The sequence below is a fragment of the Coenobita brevimanus genome, chromosome 51 (assembly GCF_032717465.1).
Source record: "Coenobita brevimanus isolate Jiangsu-jjx chromosome 51, ASM3271746v2, whole genome shotgun sequence".
Taxonomy (NCBI): Eukaryota; Metazoa; Arthropoda; class Malacostraca; order Decapoda; family Coenobitidae; genus Coenobita; species Coenobita brevimanus.
Window position 1 is genome coordinate 1,189,241 of NC_137004.1, and position 19,222 is coordinate 1,208,462.

Sequence of the window (19,222 nt, forward strand, 5' to 3'; positions counted from 1 at the left end):
TGAAGTTATGTTGCAGAATAATTTTAGCTAGCCTCTATATTAATCACCTGCCATTTTTACAAACACAAATAAAAAAACAAAATCCTAATGTTTTTCTTTCCTGTCTGTTCCTAGTTACCCATATGTAAAGAAATCTTTTGAAGTCTTACTGGCACCTAATGGAACTCGTGATGATGATGATTTCAACAGTCAGGTAAAGGAGGTATTGGGACATCATGGGCAATCCACTGGGGATCTGAATAGGTGAAAAGGTTAGGAACCTCTGGTCTAGGGCATGTAAATGGGGTGGTTAAGAGAGAATACTGTACTTGGGAGCTAGGGACAGAACCAGAAAGGAGATATACTGAACAAAGTCTGATGCTCTGAAACTTTTACAATAACCTAAACACAGCAGTGCTGATTGGAGGAATATGGTATTTAAAATGGCTACACAGATGGTGAGGCAAACTAAGGATATTATATGCGAGCAGTGTGTGATGAATAATGAAGAAAGGATTCTGGCTGATAGTGAGGATATATGGGATGCTCAGGGGGAAACATTACAACTGTTTGCTGAATGAGGAGTTTAACTGGGACAGGGATATTTTGGAGATGACAGATCCTTTGCTTGGTGGTTGGCTTTTGGTTGATACTTGTACCATGGGCAAGGAAAATGACAAAATGCAGTTGGGGAAGGCTGTGGATGTCTGGGTTGACCATTGCAATGTTGAAGGCCTCTGGAGATACAGAAGAGGGTTTAGTTATTGAACTGATGAATTCTGTTTCATATAAGTGTGCTGTTCCAGATTACTGGCTGTAAGATGTGACTGTAAATGTGCATAAGGGATAGGGATATGCCCTGGAAATTGTAAAACACAAAAGTATAAAGCTTCTAGACTGGATAACAAAGGTAATGGAGTCATCATCACTATTGTCATTCCCATTGAAAAATGATGTGGGTAGGATCCAAAAACAGAGCATTAAAACAGAAGAAATATTGGCTGATTGTTGTGTGAGATGGCCCTTCAGCATCCATAATCCATGCAGTCATTATTAAAGCCCTTGAAATTATCCTCTTTCTCTCTCTCTCTCTCTGTCTCTCTCTCTCTTTCAAAAAACTACTGTAACCCCAGTAACTCTAAACACTTCTTTTTCTTACCTGGCATCCTGAGCCACAGGTGTAAAGGCAGATTTATGTTCTGGGAAGTACTGTGAGCGTGGGGGTTGTTCACCCTGTCCACTTGTTGCCATGCCTCGCCCTGCCCCAGCCCCTGACACTGGGTGCAGACTGGGGGAGAGGGGTGGAGACTCACCACCACCCTGGTGCTCTCCCTCATTGCCTCCCAGTGATCCTTGACTCACTTCTGGGGATGGGCAGAGGACACAAAGAGTTTTTTTTTTGCATTTTTCTACATTAAAGTAAGTTCTTATTTTAACTGCTTCAGTATTATGCTGCATCAGTTCAGTTTTTTTCTTGACAGCTTCAGATGATTTTATTCACCTGAGGGAGAGATATCAGAATGTGAATGAGTTAATGGAGACTGTTTCCAATCCTGTCACTAAAAATTGTTTCTCAAAAGTAAACAATATCATCTGGCAGATGTAAATGTCTGTCTCTATCTATCTACTTTTCTATCTATCTATCTATCTATTTATATATATAAATATATACAGTATATACAGGTAGATAGATATATACAGTAATACCCTGATGTATGATACCCCTAGATGCGATACCCTAGCATAACGGTGGAGGTAGAAATACTGTACCACTATACCCCGCCTAACAATGCCCAAACCCCGGTTTAACAAGAGGTTTTGATTTTTTTTTTTTAAAGATTCTGATAACATTATAGAATAAAATTGTGTTTAGATTGACTTATAAGCAGTTTTTAGATTTAGATTAATGTGTTTTAACCATAGGTGGGGTGAACATTGTCATTTTGGGGTACTGTTTACTAAGTTTGATTTTTTCCAGACTTATATTTAACGATTTTCAGATTTTATTTGTTGGTTTTGGTCACTTATTTACAGGTGTTAGGCTTAGGTTAGCTTCTTTTACTGCTGTTAGGCCACTTAGATTGGCTTAAAACTTGTTTTTGGGCTCATTGGAATCGGTTTTGGAATTGATTTGCGGGGAAACCCAAGGCTGATAAACACTTCCCATTACTTTACATGTTAAAAGTACCCCAATACACGAAACCCTGCCTAACGATGGGGTTTTACCAGACCAATTGCATCGTTACACTGGGGTATACCCATATATATATATATATAGTGTACATATATATAATGTATATATATATATGTGGAGAGGAAAAGAGAGGTGAAAAGATTAGTAAGAGAGAGTAAAAGAGTGGATGAGGAATTTGGAAGGAATTTGAGTGTAAAGTAGAGGGAATGTAATAAAATATTCTGGAAAGAGGTAAAGAAAGTTAGACAGGGTGTTAAAGAAACTATTCGGGGAGTGAAAGGTAAAAATGGTAGATTACTATTGGAGAATGGAAAAAAAAGTGGGGAGATGGAGAGAGACTTTAAGGAACTGTTGAACATAGAGAATGATGTAATGAGAATATAAGTGGCTGTGGCATGCCTTGGAGAAGGAGGGATGTGAGAGGAGAGGAAGAAATCAGTAGGATGGAAGTTGTGGAAGCTATGAAGAAAATCTGTCTATCTATCTATTGCCAGACGCCTCAATCCCATTCGGGGTGGCCACAAACAAATCGCCTCCACATCGCTCTGTCCCCCGCCATTTCACTGCCCCTCTCCCAACTCACAACCCCCTCTCTCATATACCTCTCCACCCTATCCCTCCATCTCATCCTTGGCCTCCCCCTCCCTCTTCCCCCCTCCACCTCACTCACATACACTCTCTTCATCAGTCTTTCACCCCCCATCCTCTCCACATGGCCAAACCACCTCAGTGGATTCCTCCTAATGTTTCCTATCACATCCACATCCACACCACAACGCTCCTTTATATCCTCAATTGTCAGCCTGTCTCTCCATGTGACTCCAAAGGCTCCTCTTAAATGACTCATTTCCACTGCTCTCAAAATAAAAAATGGGGAAAGCCCCAGGAATTGATGGAGTGAGTGGTGAAATGCTGACGCATGGTGGAGAAATAGTAGTAGAATGGATGTGGAAGATGTGCAGATTGGCCTGGGAGGAAGGTAAAGTCCAGGAGGATTGGAAGTCAGGTATAATTATTCCCCTGTACAAAGGGAAAGGGGAAAAAGTAGTGTGTGGTAAACATAGGAGCATTTGTCTTCTTAGTGTAATGGGAGAAGCATATGGTAGGATACTTATTAACAGTGTTAGGGAAATAACAGAGGAATTAGTTTTAGAAGAATAGGGAGGTTTTAGGAAGGGAAGAGGTCATGTAGATCAGATTCATTCTTAGGTCTTTAGTGGAGAAGTTTGTAGAGAAGAGAAAGAAGTTGTATGTGGCCTTCATTGATTTGGAAAAAGCATATGACAGGATGGAGAGACAAGGATTGTGGAAAGTATTAAGAATACTGCTGTGAAAACTATGTATGAGGGTGCTAAGGCTGCACTGTGGTGGACAGTGAACTGAGTGAATTTTTTCATCTGAATGTTGGATTAAAACAGGGATATGTCATGTCTCGATGGTTGTTCACTCAGTATGTGGATGGGGTTTTAAAAGTGGTACAAGATAATGTGGTGGATGTTGGAGTGGCCCTAATAAGAGAGGGCAGCGTTTGGAAACGTCCTGTAATGTTGTTTGCAGATGATACTGTATTGTTAAGTCAAGACGAAGGGGAACTTCAAGACTTAATGAATGAGTTTGAGAAAGTTTGTACGAAACAGAATCTAAAGGTGAAATTAGGGAAGAGTAACTCTATGGTCTTCGAGAGAAATGAAGTCTCTGAATGTACAGTAAGGTTGGATGATGAGGAAATGGAAAATGTGAATGCATTTAAGTACTTTGGTAGTTTGATGAGTAGGGATGGAAGTTTGGATGAAGTGCTTGAAACGGTACAACAAGATAGAAAGGTTGCTGGTTGTTTGGAAGCAGTGACAAGAAACAGGGATGTGAGCACTGAAGGTAAAAAGTCGCTATATGATAGTACTATGATACCGTCTCTATCATATGGAAGTGAATCATGGACCATGTTGGAAGGACACAAATTAAGAGTGAAAGCAGAGGAAATGAATTATTTGAGAGAAGTATATGGAGTTACTTGGAAAGACAGACCAACAGATGAAGTGAAGGAGCATTGTGGTTTGAATGTGTACAGTATGTCATAGAAAGCATTAGGAGAAATATGTCGAGGTGGTTTTCCCATGTGGAGAGGATGGAGAGCAAGAGACTAATGAGAAGAGTTTATGTGAGTGAGTGGTTTGGCCACGTGGAGAGGATGGTGAGTGAGAGACTAACTAGGAGAGTTTATGTGAGTGAGGTGGAGGGGGGGAGAGGGAGGGGAAGGCCAAGGATAAGATGGAGCCATGGAGTGGAAAGGTATATGAGAGAGTTGGAGGGGGGTGAGCTTGGGGAAGGGCAGTGAAATGGCAGAGGATGGGGCTACATTGAGGTGATTTGTACTGTATGTGGGCACCCCTCACGGAATTGAGGCGTCTGTCGGTTGATAGATAGATAGGATAGTTATAAAGTTTAATATGTGGGTTTTATTGAGTTATACTCCCTACAGGGGCAGGGAGGGGGTAATGTGTCATCATTTGTCATGATTTTTGCTGAATTATGATGGATAATTGGAATATTACAGTACAGTAATCCTTAAATCTAAAGGAACCAACAGAGATAACAGTGAAATGTTGGCCACCTTGTCATCAGTGTTAGGTGTTGCAGATTCACTAAACTTCTTTTCAAGATCCATGGAAAGAGAGACAGGTGAGACGGCAGAAATTTTATTACTGCTGGTTCATGCAGGTAGTCATTGAAAACTGCTTCATTTAAAGTTCTTTCATTACTGTATTGAGTTGTTGATTGATTAACATTTATTCTTCATGTAAAGTTGCTCATAACAAATCATATATATATATAAATATATATATATATATATATATATATATATATATATATATATATATATATCCCTAGAACACAAACATCCTGTGTTACTCCACTTAACACAGACGTTGAGCATGACAGACCCATTTTTGGAAAAATAAAAAAACCACATTTGTAATAAAAATTTAATAAATCCAAAACGACACACAGAAATTATACCCTTTCTACTTTATTTTCATCACCCAAATGCCATTCATATCTCGAACCAAAAACACTCTCATTCCTCTCAAATTTTTCCATACATACTTCCACACTTGTCCAGAATTCTTTCACTCTGCTTGCATGACCTTACATTGGCGCATACACACACAATCGAGATGGTAAATACAAACTGTGGAGAAAAGACAGAAAAGAAAAAAAGGGAGGAGGAGTGATGATAGCAGTGAAGAACAACATAAATGTAGATACTGTGGAAATGGGAGAAGGCAGGGCTGAAGTGATATATATGAAATTAGAAACTGGAGAGAATGTTAAGAGAGATATGGCGGTAGTGTATGTTCCCCCAAAGACGAAAGCATGGAGGGATGACGAATACCATGAGACGTTGTCAGATATGGCTAGCTACTTGCAAAAAATAATTGAGAAAAGCAATAATATAATTTTGGTGGGTGACTTTAATTGTAAAGAGGTGAACTGGGAGGAATGGTACTCGGGAGGCGGCGAGGATTCGTGGGGTACTATGTTATTAAATATAATAATGAATAATGTGATGACGCAGTGGGTCAAAGAAGAGACACGGTTTCGAGGTGAGGACACACCAGCAAGGTTAGATTTACTGTTCACCAAAGAACCCGATGTAATAGAATCATTGGAATATCTCTGTCCTTTGGGAAAAAGTGATCATGTGGTCACTGAGTTCCAGATGTTAATAGGAAACGTCGAGCCAAGAGACGAGCTTCATAGACAGGGAAGATACAACTTTGGCAAAGCAAATTTTACAGGATTGAGAAACTTTTTTGAAAATGCGGATTGGAGAAAATTCAGAGAAACAAGAGAGATACAGAGGAAGTGGGATATCTTTCTAGACCTCTATAATTTGGGAGTGGAAAAATTTGTACCAAGAGTATGAGGGAAAGAAAACAGGAAAAAGGAGTGGTTTAATAGAAGGTGTATGATAGCCAAAAAAGAGAGAGATAAGGCGTGGAACAATTGGAGAAAGAGAGGTAACGACAGAACAAAGGAAGAATATAAAAGAACAAGAAACGAATACACAAGAATACGTAGGGAAGAAGAAAGGAATTTTGAAAAAGGTATAATTGACAAATGCAAGGATGAACCCAAACTGTTTTATAGATTTGTTAATGGCAAACTGAAACAAAAGGAAGGAATCACCAAGCTGAAAGTAGATGGAGAGGTCTTTAAGGATGCGGCAATGCAAGCAGAAATAATGAACAAACGTTTCCAGTCAGTTTTCACTAAAGAAAAGGAGCTTGTGGAAGGGGAGGGAGTGATTAGAAATGTTCCGGTGATGAAAGATATAAATGTGGAGGTGCAGGAAGTGTATAAATTACTGGAAACTCAAGATGTAAGGAAAGCCCCAGGACCTGATGGAATTTCTAATTGGGTACTGAAGGAATGCAGAGAACAACTGGCGGATAAAATTCACAGCTTAATTGTATGCTCACTGGAAGAGGGGAAAGTGCCAAAAGAATGGAAGAGGGCAAATGTGGTACCAATTTACAAGGGAGGAAACAGGGAAGAACCCCTGAATTATAGACCAGTGTCTCTAACCAGCATGGTCGCAAAATTGTGTGAGAGAATCCTGAAAGACAGATGGATAAAATATCTGGAAGAGATGAATATTTTGGCTGAATGTCAGTTTGGATTCAGAAGTGGAAGGTCATGTGTTTCAAACTTGTTGAGCTTTTACTCAAGAGCGATTGATGTGGTACAGGAGAGAGATGGTTGGGTGGATTGTGTGTACTTAGACTTAGAGAAGGCCTTTGACAAGGTACCTCATAAGAGACTAATGTGGAAACTAGAATATATAGGAGGTTTAAGGGGGAAACTTCTGGAATGGATGAGAGACTTTTTGAGAGACAGACAAATGAGGACAGTAATAAAGGAAAAGATGTCTGGATGAAGGGAAGTAACAAGTGGAGTCCCTCAAGGCTCAGTGTTGGCGCCAGTAATGTTCCTGATTTACGTAAATGATATGGTAGATGGAGTGAACAGTTATGCGAGTCTGTTTGCTGATGATGTAAAGATCTTGAGGAAGATAGAGGTTGAGGAGGATTGTAAAATACTGCAGGAGGATTTGGATAGGATACACAATTGGAGCCGGACGTGGGAAATGAAATTTAATGTAAAGAAATGTAAAATATTGGAAATGGGTAAAAGTACCAGGAGACCATCACTGAATTATTTTTTGGGTAATGAATTAATCACAAAAAGGAGAGAAGAGAAAGATTTGGGAGTGCTGGTCCAAGATAGTTTGTCACAAGAAAAGCACATTAACAAGATAGTTGGAGAGACTTATAAGCTCTTGACTAACATAAGAGTAGCATTTCATTATATGGATGAGGAAATGATGAAAAAATTGATAGTGGCCATGATCCGCCCCAGGTTAGAATATGCAGCGGTAGTGTGGTCCCCACACAAAAAGAAAGATATAAACAAGATTGAGAGAATACAAAGAACAGCAACCAAGATGGTCCCCAGTCTGACAGACCTGTCATACAGAGAGAGGCTGGAAAAACTGGATTTGCCTTCGTTAGAGGAAAGGAGAAAGAGGGGAGACATGATTGCGGTGTTCAGGACCATGGTGGGAGTAGATAAAATTGACAAAGAAGATCTGTTTGTATGGGATAAGAGAGCAACAAGAGGACATGGAATGAAATTGAAAAAGTCAAGCTGCTTGAAGGATATCAAGAAATATAGCTTTCCTTACAGAAGTATAGACTTATGGAATAGCCTGGACAAAGAGATCGTCCAGTCTAAAAACTTAAACGAGTTTAAAGTTAAATTCGACATATTGAGAAACAGCGACGGAAACCCACGAGCATAGTACATTCCGTGTATATCACAATTAGGTATATTCTTAAATATTTGAAACGACTTAGACAAAGAGGTGGTGCATGAGAAAAACATTCATGTGTGTAAAGGTAGACTTGATAAATGTGGATATGGAGACAGGACAACACGAGCATTGCTCAATTCCTGTATACTACAAATAGGTAAATACAAATAGGTAAATACATTTGCATTCCAACTTTCAATCTTACCCACACAATGCTTTAGCCAACTGATCCATACTCTCTTATATTCTCCTTCCATCTCATGCATACAACAATACACAAATTGTTGTTAATGTTTAAGAGGTGATCCATTGTCTCCTTGAAGATTATTGCACAATGTACACACCGGAGCTGGGCACTTCCGCAATCACTTCCACACACTGCAAATTCCACAACTGCTGAAGTGCAATTTTGTTCGCGGATATGCGTCTGCGACATATTTTTTGCAAATTTGAGGTTCTGCATTTGCGAAAGTACCTCCACAAACCCAAAACTGCCCACACACTAGCCTGACCTCTGAGAACTTTCAGTGGTTTGTTTTTATGAAGGGCAACATGGACCTGCTCAAAACGGAGTTATCTCAGTTGTTGGAGGAGTCTGACTGTGACTAAAGAGTGATGACAGAGGAGATTAGAGCAGAAGAAAAGAGGTGGACTGATGTGTCAACCTGTCAAGTGTGAGCTGTGGTGTAATAATTTAATTCATTTATCAATAATAGCGAATGATTTACTCTTATTTTGTAGTAAAAACAGTTTAATACTGTATATCACTGTGATATCATAATATTCAAAATATATATAGTTTTATGTGGTAGGTGGGGGCGCTCACCATCTACTCACTCGATATAGTGCTGCTTCGGGTGTCTGCCTTTTCCTCTCTTCCATCCTTCCTCTTCTGTCTTTCTTTCCTTCATTCTTTCCTTTTTTTTCTACTTACTGGTGAAACTACACTCCCTCTTCTGTCTTTCTTTCTTTCTTTCATTTTTTCCTCTTCCTTCTGCCTATGGGTGGCTCTACATTGAGTGACATGTCAAATGTTTTCCCGTACACCAGGAAACCATGTACTATGCTGGGTGGTAACCATACAGTATAACCAGATTATGGTGCCTGGTGGTTTAGTTGGGTAATTGAGGTACTCCAACTGGACTGAGCCAGTGCAGGTTTACATCCAAGGGATGGTTGGGGCTTATTGCTCACGTAATGACACTCATGGATGAGTGAGGCTGGTCACTCTCAACTTAAATGTCAGGACCAACTTGCCTAGCCCCGGGCTCCTACGTTCCTTAAGGAGCAACATAGGATTGGATGATGGATGGATGGATGGATATCTAATTTTATTATAAATATAATTTTATATATCCCATTCTGTACTACAGACAATTTCCAAACTTTATAAAGGAATCTGTTGTTAGTCAGAACAGAGTAAATAAAGATATAACTGTAATGGATGAGTAACTAGAGATGATTTTTAACCACTAGATTATGAAAAATATCATCCTAAACTTAATAAAATCCTCTACTAGTATCCAGAATGAAATGAAACTGATGCCATGGTTCTGACAGGGATATAATAGGCTTGCGTTTGCATTTGTATTTACTGAACCACAAATTTCAAGAAGTTTGCGGATTTGCGGTTGCGGAAGGTAATGGTTTGAGTTTGTGGATTTGCATTTGCAGAAGTGAGTTTTCGTTTGCAGTGCCCAGCTCTGGTACACACTGTAATTCAAGCTGAGAAAAACAGACATGCATTAATGAAAGACATGCAGTGCAGTAGAGTATTTTACAGTAAAATTGTATACAACTACTGTATACTGTACCGTACTCACATACTCGTACTGTAGCACTGTTGAAAATTTTATTGATATCCCTTCCCCCATCTCTCTCTCTCTCTCTCTCTCCCTCATTACAACCAAAGGTCATACAACATAGCAATAGAAAGAGTGGAAGTTAAATATGAGGGCAAATTAATAGAATCTGTGTCCCCTACATTTTTCACTTGCCCAGGTAATGCTTACAATAGCTCATGCAGGCAAATATGGCCCTTCCTCCCTACTATAGAAAGCTTGTTTTGCTCTCTCTCTCTGAAATAAAGGATAATTCAATAATTCTCTGTCTGTCTGTCTCTGACATAAAGTATACTTCAATAATTCTCTGTCTGTTTGTCTATCTCTCATTTTTTTTTTAATGCAAGAAAGAAGAAAACAAAGGCCAGGAGCCAGCAAATTGTTCCCTCCAAGAAAAAACAAAAACTAGAAAACACAGAGCCAGATTCAAGATCAGTTCATTTTCAGATGCCTGGACACACTGCATTTGAAAGACTGGATATCATAGGTAGGAAGAAATACAAACAGAGGGAGACAGTTCCAGGAATGACCTGTTGCGTATGTGATGGACTGGGAGTAATGGCTAACTCCTGCATTAGAGAGTTGAACACAAAAGGAATGAGAGTTTGTTTGCTAGATGGGTGCTACCTGCCTGTCGTAGTGGTGGAGGGATGTAAACAGAGAGTTCAGAGGAGCAGTGACCATTGAAGTAGCAATAGAAAAGAGATAAAGTTGCAACAACGCGGAGAAGAGACAGAGGTTGAAGGGAGCTAGTAAGGGGAGGAGAGTTAATGAGATGAAAAGCCTTTGACTCCACCTTGCTGAGATGAGCTATATGTAGGAACTCCTCAAACGTGAGAGCTGTACTCTACACAGGAACGAATAAAACCTGTGTATAAAGTCAACAGCTATGCATGGGTAAAGAAGGCGCAGAGTTGACTTAGCATGATAACTCGATAATTCTCTCTCTCTCTCTAATGTAAAGGATAATTCAATATTTGTCTTTGTCTGTCTGTGTTTCTCTCTCTCCCTCTCTCTCTCTAATGTAAAGGATAATTTGATAATTCTCTGTCTGTCTGTCTCTGTCTAATGGAAAGGATAATTTGATAATTCTTTGTCTGTCTGTCTCTGTCTCTGTCTCTGTCTGTCTGTCTCTCTCTCTCTCTCACTCACTCACTCTCTCTCTCCCTCTCTTGCAAAGCTAAAGAATAATTTGATATTCTCTCTCTCTATAATGTACAGTACAGGATACTTCAATTCTCCCCCCCCCTTTCTCTCTCTCTCTCTCTCTCAAAGCTAAAGAATAATTCGATATTCTGAATAATTTGATATTTCTCTCTCTCTCTCTCTCTAATGTAAATGATAATTCAATTCTCTCCCTCTCTCTCTCTCTCTCTCTCAGAGCTAAAAAATAATTCAATATTCTGAATAATCTGATAGTTCTCTCTCTCTCTCTCTCTAATGTAAATGATAATTCAATTCTCTCCCTCTCTCTCAAAGCTAAAGAATAATTCAATATTCTCTCTCTCACTATAATGTACAGGACGATTCAATTCTCTCTCTCTCTCTTTCTCTCTCTCTAATGTAAAGGATAATTCAGTTCTCTCTCTCTCTCTCTCTTTCTCTCTCTCTAATGTAAAGGATAATTCAATTCTCTATCTCTCTCTCTCTCTCTTTCTCTCTCTACTGTAAAGGATAATTCAGTGATAATCTCTTTCTGTATCCTGATTAATGCACTTCACTTTAATTCAGATATGGAATCCCAATTAAAAATTAAATAAGACAAATTGCTGAAAAATTCTTGTTAGATTTCTGCAAGACTTCTAATTGTGCACTGTAGTTACTGACCTGACTACAGGAACAACTTATTGTCTTCAGTTTCTTCATCCTCCAGGAGTACTTCATAACAGAAAAGTGTCTATGGTAAACAGTCTCGTTTGAATCCGCTAGATATTCCACCAAAACAAGATGACAGTGGCTAAAGAAGTCACAGGTCATCATGGCCTCCACAGAATTGCAAAAAGATATCAGAGTCGCAAAATTTTTCAACTTTTCAGTCAAGCTGGAAGCCCTTGTGAGCTATGAGGGCCAGCATGACTCTGCTTAGCTGGCGCTGGGAAGTCTGGGCTTTATTTTGATGGAGACTGTTGGTGATGGGGAGCAGCATGCAGTTTGAAAAATTCAATTTCCCTCCTCCTTGTTGGTTGATGTCTTAAAAAGTCAGATATTGCTTTAATTCAAACTGATTTTTTGCTCTGTCAGAGAACGATGGATGTCAAATGATGCGGTATTGGATAACTGGAATATTACTGTAATTTTCAAAGTTCATGGAAAGGAAGCTAGGAGAGATGACGGGGCCACTGTTGTTGATGGTACAATATGTTAGCACATCAAACCCAAGACAAGGCAGAATGCAACTAAGCTGAGACTGACCTCTAGAATACGCCGAACTAGCGCCACACACGGTGGGGTCATCAACCTTACGGCAACGGTGGCAGTGGGCGTCCAGGGTGTTGAGAACGATGCGCACCAACGACACAACTTGGCTTGACAGTGGGTGGTGGCTATACTTGTACTGCATCACCACAAATATCAATCAGTGTTAATATGTAACAGAGGAGTGAATGATGGAGGGATGGAGAGATTAATTTGGATTTTAAAAATCATCATTCTAACCTTTTTTCCTTCCTATGGACAGGGTGAGGTGGTAGGATCCACAAATAATATAGAGAAAGTACACAAGTGGGAGAATTATCATCATCATCATCATCATCTTCCCCATCATAACCTTATACAGTATTCTGCCTATTGATGAGACTCAAAAAAGATCCAGAATCAAGGAAAGAAAAAGTATGGAAGTGGAAAAACTAATTACCATCATCATCATCATCATCATTCTCATTCTCATCATCCACATCATCTTGACCTTCTTTTGCCTGCCTAAGAATAGAGTATGGTAGGATTAAAAAACAAGGAATGAGAGGGTATGAAGCTGTAGAACTATAATCACCATCATCTGTATCCTGACCTTTTTTCCCACCTAAGGATAGGGTCAGGTAGGATCTATAAACATTAAATAGGAATGCACAAAAGCTAAAGAATAACAATACCATGCCTTGTATAATGAGGCAGATAATCATCCACACCAATCAAGTCCCTGGACTCATGGCTCCTCATCACAAATCTAATCATATGGACATTTTTGTTTCTGGGTTTCTTTATTTTAAAGAGTTATAAATGAGATATTAGGTGGGATAGTGGATGTTGGGGTGTCTCTAATATGTGTGAAAACTTTCTGTGATGCTGTTTGTTGATGATACTGTATTGTTAAGTGTGGATGAATGTGAGCTGAAGGCTTGGTATATGAGTTTGGGCATGTATGTAAGACACAGAATCTAAAACTGAATTTAGATAAGAGTAAAATATAATCTTTGAGAGAAATGAAGTCATGCCATGCACAGTAAGTGCAGATGGTAAGGAAATGGAGAATGTGACTGCATTCATTTACTTAGGTAGTGTGATGAGGAACAATGCAATTTAAGAGGAAAAAGTGCTTGAAGGAGTACAGCAGGGTAAAGAGGTTGCTGGTTCATTGAAAGCAGTGATAAGGAATAGGGAAATGAGCATGAAAGTAAAAAAATGTTATTGCAGGACAGTATTGTGATCCCTTCTTTAACAGATGGAAGTGAAGCTTGGACTCTGTTGGAACGACACTTGTGAATAAGTTATCTGTGAGGAGCGTGTGGAGTCACATGAAAAGACAGACAGACAAATGATGAAGTATTGCATTGTTATGGTGTTAATGTGAATGTGGTTGAAAGTGTTAGGAAAAGTAATTTGAGATGGTTTGGCCATGTGGCAAGGATGGAGATAGAGAGACTGACTAGAACAGTGCATGAGTGAGGTAGAGCGGGAAAGGAAGGGGGGAGGAGGGGGGAGAGGATGAAATGGGGAGATGGAGTGGAAAGATATGAGAGAGGGGGGTGAGTTAGAAGGAAGGAAGCCAAATGACAGAGGACACAGCAACATAGGGCGAATCTGTTTACGGCCATCCCTTACATGATTAAGGCACTAAGCAAGAGACAGACAGATAGTTCTTCATTATGGATATGTTTAAGTTATCCAACTTAACAAAAACTACAGATATAAGTCTCAGTTATATTGCTAAATATCACAATTTTTTCAATAGAAATGGTACTACAAACTGATGGAAAACTGCAAACCACCTTTATAGGCAGACGTTTCTTTGGAGGGTCCACAGGCCATTACAGAGCGAGAGGACAGGTTAAGGTAATAAGGTTGTGATTGGAGGAGCCCAACACAGAGGAAAGATTAACAGTGTAAGCAGAAGGATTAGTTGTAAGGAAGAGGTCAAGTATGTTGGGGCTCTCTCCAAGAGGGTCAGGGATATGGGTAGGGTGCTGTACAAGCTGCTCTACGTCGTGAAGATTAGAAAAGATGTAGGCTTGTTCACAAGGTGGATCAGTGAAAGGATAGGAGAGCCAAAGGTGGTGAACATTGAAATCTCCTAGAATGAAGATTTCAGAGAAAGGAAAAATGGTTAGAATGGGTTCCATCGTTGAAGTAAGATAGTCGAAGAATTTTTGACAGTCAGCAGAATTAGGGGATAAGTAAACAGCACAGATATATTTAGTCAGAGAATGACAGGAGAGCCGAAGCCAGAGAGTAGAGAATTCAGAAGAATCAAGTTCAGGAACACAAGAGAAAGATAAGTTGTTGCATACATATACAGAACAACTACCTTTGGCTTTGAAATGAGTATAGAGAAAGTAGGAGGTTGTGTCCCCCCCTGTGGCGGGGGGGACACAACCTGGCCGCATTATGGGGTGGTACTACTACTCTGCGGCCAGGTTGTGTTAGGAAGAATACTGCCACCGTATTCCCTGCGTGTCGTAAAAGGCGACTAAAAGGGGCGGGGTGAGGGGACTAGGGACCCCCTCCTCTGTTTTGTAGTTCCTAAAAAGAGACAGGCCAGAGAAAGGGATGGGGGATGGAGTTATCCCCGTACCCTGAAGATTGGGTCTATGAATGTGCGTGGATGTAGTACGATTGAGGCTAAAAGGGAGGAGATTGGGAGAATGTTTGTGAGAAGAAAGTTGGATGTGTTAGCTTTGAGTGAAACGAAGATGAAAGGGAAGGGGGAATCTATGTTTGGAAGTGTGAATGGAAGATTGTCAGGTGTTGATAGAGGAAGGGCAAGAGAAGGTGTGGCCTTGTTAGTGAGTCCGGAAGTTCAGCAATGTGTGATTGAATGGAAGGAGGTGTCATCGAGACTGATGTGGGTGAAAGCGAAATTTGAACGTGAGTTGTGGGTGTTTGTGAGTGCATATGGGCCTGGTAGTGAAAGGGATGAACAAGAGAGGAGTCTTTCTGGAATGATGTTGATGAGTGTCTGCAGAGTTTTGAAGCAAATGTGAATGTGGTAATGATGGGAGATCTGAATGCTAGAGTGGGAAATGTAGCAGTTGAAGGTGTAGTTGGTATGCATGGTGTGCCTGGAAGAAATGAAAATGGGGAACGAATGATAGCGATGTGTGTTGAGCGAGAGATGGTGATTGGGAATACGCTGTTTGAGAAGAAAGATATTTATAAGTATACATGGGTGAGACAGGAGGGTGGAAGGGTTGTTGATAGAGCCTTGATGGACTATGTGGTTGTGTCTAGGAATGTAATAGGAAGATTGTTGGATGTGAGAGTTCTGAGAGGGGAGGGTGGAGGTATGTCTGACCACTACCTGGTGGAGGGAAAGTTAAGAGTAGGAAAGAGATGGATGAGAGCTAGGAGGGTTAGGTGTGGCAGGGAGGTTTTGAAAGTGAGTGAGTTGGATAAAAGAGAGAAAAAGATAGAGTATCAGGAGAAATTGAAAGATGAGTGGAACGCAGTGAAAGATCGGGAAAATGGCAGCGTGGAGGAGGAATGGCAGTTGTTTAAGAGTGCTGTGGTGGGGCATGCAGAAGAGGTGTGTGGTGTGAGACGTGTGGGTGGTGGTGTAAGAAAAGGAAGTGAATGGTGGTGCGAGGAAGTAAGTATGGCTGTGGCAGAGAAGAGACGTGCATATGAAGTGTGGCTGCAGAGGAAGGATGAGATGTCATATGAAAGGTATAAGGAGAAGAGGAATAGAGCGAGAAGGGCTGTGCGTGATGCTAAAGTGGCAGCAGATGAGAGGTGGGGTAGGCGGCTGACAGAGAATTTTCAGCAGAATAAGAAAATGTTTTGGAAGGAGGTGAAAAGGGTGCGAAAGGGAGAGTCTGGGAAGGAAGAACGAGTAAAAGCAGAGGATGGAAGGATGTTAATTGAGATGGATGCAGTAAGGAAGAGATGGGCAGAGTATTTTGAAAGATTGTTAAATGTAGAGGAGGAAAGGGTGGCTGAGATTGTGGCGGATGGAAGGGTGCAAGGAATAAATGTGTTGGGAGAGTTGAATGATTCTTTGATCACAAAGGAAGAAGTGGAGAAGGCAGTAAAGGAGATGAAAACAGGGAAAGCTGCAGGTATGGATGGGTGTGCTGTGGAATGCCTGAAGGGTGGTGGAGTGACTATTGTTGACTGGTTAGTAAGATTGTTGAATGTGTGCTTTGAGAAAGGTATGGTGCCAATTGACTGGGCAAGTGCTTGTGTGGTCCCGTTGTATAAAGGCAAGGGTGATAAGTATGAATGTACTAGCTTTAGGGGTATAAGTCTGTTGAGTGTTGTAGGTAAGGTGTATGGTAGAGTGTTAATTATGAGAGTTAGAGAGGGTACAGAGGGAGTGATTAGTGATGAGCAGTGTGGCTTTAGGAGAGGGAGGGGATGTGTTGATCAGGTGTTTGCTGTGAGACAAGTGTGTGAAAAGTATTTAGCGAAAGGCAAGGATGTGTTTTGGGCATTTATGGATTTAGAGAAAGCGTATGATAGAATTGATAGGGAGGCTTTGTGGACTGTTTTAAGATTGTATGGACTTGATGGTAGGTTACTAAAAGGGGTGAAAAGTTTTTATGTAAATAGTAGAGCGTGTGTAAGAGTGGGAAATGCTGTGAGTGATTGGTTTCCCGTGAGAGTGGGGCTGCGACAGGGATGTGTGATGTCGCCTTGGTTGTTTAATATTTACATGGATGGTGTTGTAAGGGAGGTGAATGCAAGAGTTTTAGGTGGTCTGAGTCTGGTAAATGTTGATGGAGGAGAGTGGAATCTGAAGCAGCTGCTGTTTGCAGATGATACTGCACTGGTGACTGATTCAGAGGAGAGATTGAGACAGTTGGTAGAGGAGTTTGGAAGGGTGTGTGAAAGGAGGAAATTGAAAGTAAATGAGAATAAGAGTAAAGTGATGAAGTGTACGAGGTTGATAGATGGTAGGGGGATGAATATAGTTTTGAATGGTGAGTTGCTTGAGGAGGTAGATTGTTTTAAATATCTAGGGTCACATGTTGCTGTGGATGGAAGAATAGATGCAGAAGTGAAGTTTAGAATAAATGAAGTAGGAAAGGTGCTGGGAGGAATGAAAAAAGTGTTTAAATGTCGTTCGCTTAAATTGGATGTAAAGAGAAGGCTGTATGAGGGTGTTGTGGTACCGACTGCATTATATGGGGCTGAAACATGGAATATGGGTGTAGCAGAGAGGAAAAGTTTGAATGTAATGGAGATGAGATGTCTGAGGAGTATGTGTGGAGTGACGCGTATGGATCGGGTGCGAAATGATGAAGTGCGAAGGAGAACTGGAGTTGTTCGGGAGATGGCTGGTAGAGTTGAGCAGAGGGTGTTGCAATGGTTTGGACATATGGAGAGAATGGATAATGAGCGATTGGTGAAAAAGATAACTAGATCTGATGTGAGAGGTGTAAGGCTGAGAGGAAGACCACGAATAGGATGGATGGACAGTGTGAAGAGAGCGCTGGATGCGAGAGGGATGTCTGTTGAGCAAGGAAGAGTGGCTGTGCGTGACAGAAATAAATGGAGAGAAATTGTGAATGAATAAGTGATGACGCAGCCCTGAGGGGATATTCTCCCGCATTTGGTCTGATCAGCTAGTCAAGTCAGGTGCGGGTAAGGGGATGGGTCTGTTATGATGTGGCAGGGGTAAACCAGTTCTGCTGTCGGGCCCTGCTGCGGATGTCACTGATTGCATTGCCCAGTTGACCCTTGTGCGGTGTGGTGCGGTGAGGATCTGTCCGTTCTCCCCTTTGGGGCTAAGATGCAAATGAATGTGTTTGAATGGATGAGTAAATGGAGAGTGAGTCGTCCTGTCTCGGCTACCTCCCTTTCCTTGGGGGAAGCAGCCTAGGTATATAGATAGATAGATAGGAGGATACAGTAAAGGGTTTGCTATCAGTTGCCTCAGACAGCTGAGTCTCAGTCAGGAAGTGAAGGTGAGGTTTAGAGGAGGAAAGGTGGTGCTCAACAGGGTGAAATTTAGAGAAAAGGCTGCGAGTGTTGCAAAAATGAAGAAGAAGTGAGTTAGACAGTGGTTCCAGGCATCTCGTTGAGTCGTCACCAGGAGAGGGGCGGATGGTGGGAGCCTTTAAGGTTCCCCCCCCGGGGACTCTGAGACTTGTTTGAATAATGCCATTTTTCTATTTTTAATTCTGAAAAGGAAGTGTATAGTGTGTACTGTGCATGTAGTTTAATGTTGACAGTTAGAGAAACTTGTACCGGAGAGCATGCTGGCCTACTCTCTGTACTAATGAAACAATGAAAAAGTTCAGCAAAGAGAAATGGTCAGGAATTAGTTCCGAGGGCTGAAGAAAAGGGAGCCCTAGCTCTCCCTGTCATCAGCTTTACATCCACCTTGGGAGTACTGCCCTGCTCGACTGGTGCTACAGTCTACTCCTCACTGGAGGTACATGACTTCTAATATCACTGTTAACTATCATGAAGTGGTAAACAAAGCCCAAGGCCTTCAAAACTATATGATGGATACACCTTGGAATTTCCTTTTCACATTGCCGCATCACTTTTGCACCCACTCTCCACAAATATCACACAATACTATCAACCTCTTTTCTGTATAGGGAACAAGTCCCTGTCCACTCTTCACAACTGAGCCTCTATCCACCCCACTAATATAACCTTTGCCTTCCTTGCATTTATTCTCAGTCCCTTTAACTACATATCTTTCCTCCACTTTCCAATCATCTCCGCAATTAGCACCGAATAATCTACATACAACAGCCCCCACAGAAACTCAGCCCTCAGATTCCACAATACATCGAGCATCTTGTTACAGAAGGAGGCTTAAGACATATCCCTGGTGCACATTTACCTTTACCATAAACTCCTCGCAACTCTAACCACATTCAGATATTATAAAACCTCCCTAACTTAACCTCACAAATCTAGTCTTACACTGCCCTGATC

The 19,222-nt window shown here is 40.9% G+C and overlaps 1 protein-coding gene across 1 annotated transcript in view; it reads right to left on the reverse strand.

The window, feature by feature from the left end:
- The window catches only part of unc79 (UNC-79 domain-containing protein), a 384,753-nt gene that overhangs the window by 146,781 nt on the left and 218,750 nt on the right, over positions 1–19,222 (reverse strand). The window contains 2 exon segments of the mRNA XM_080272838.1: positions 1,139–1,343; positions 12,305–12,446. Of these exon segments, the coding sequence (XP_080128964.1) occupies positions 1,139–1,343; positions 12,305–12,446 (347 nt within the window).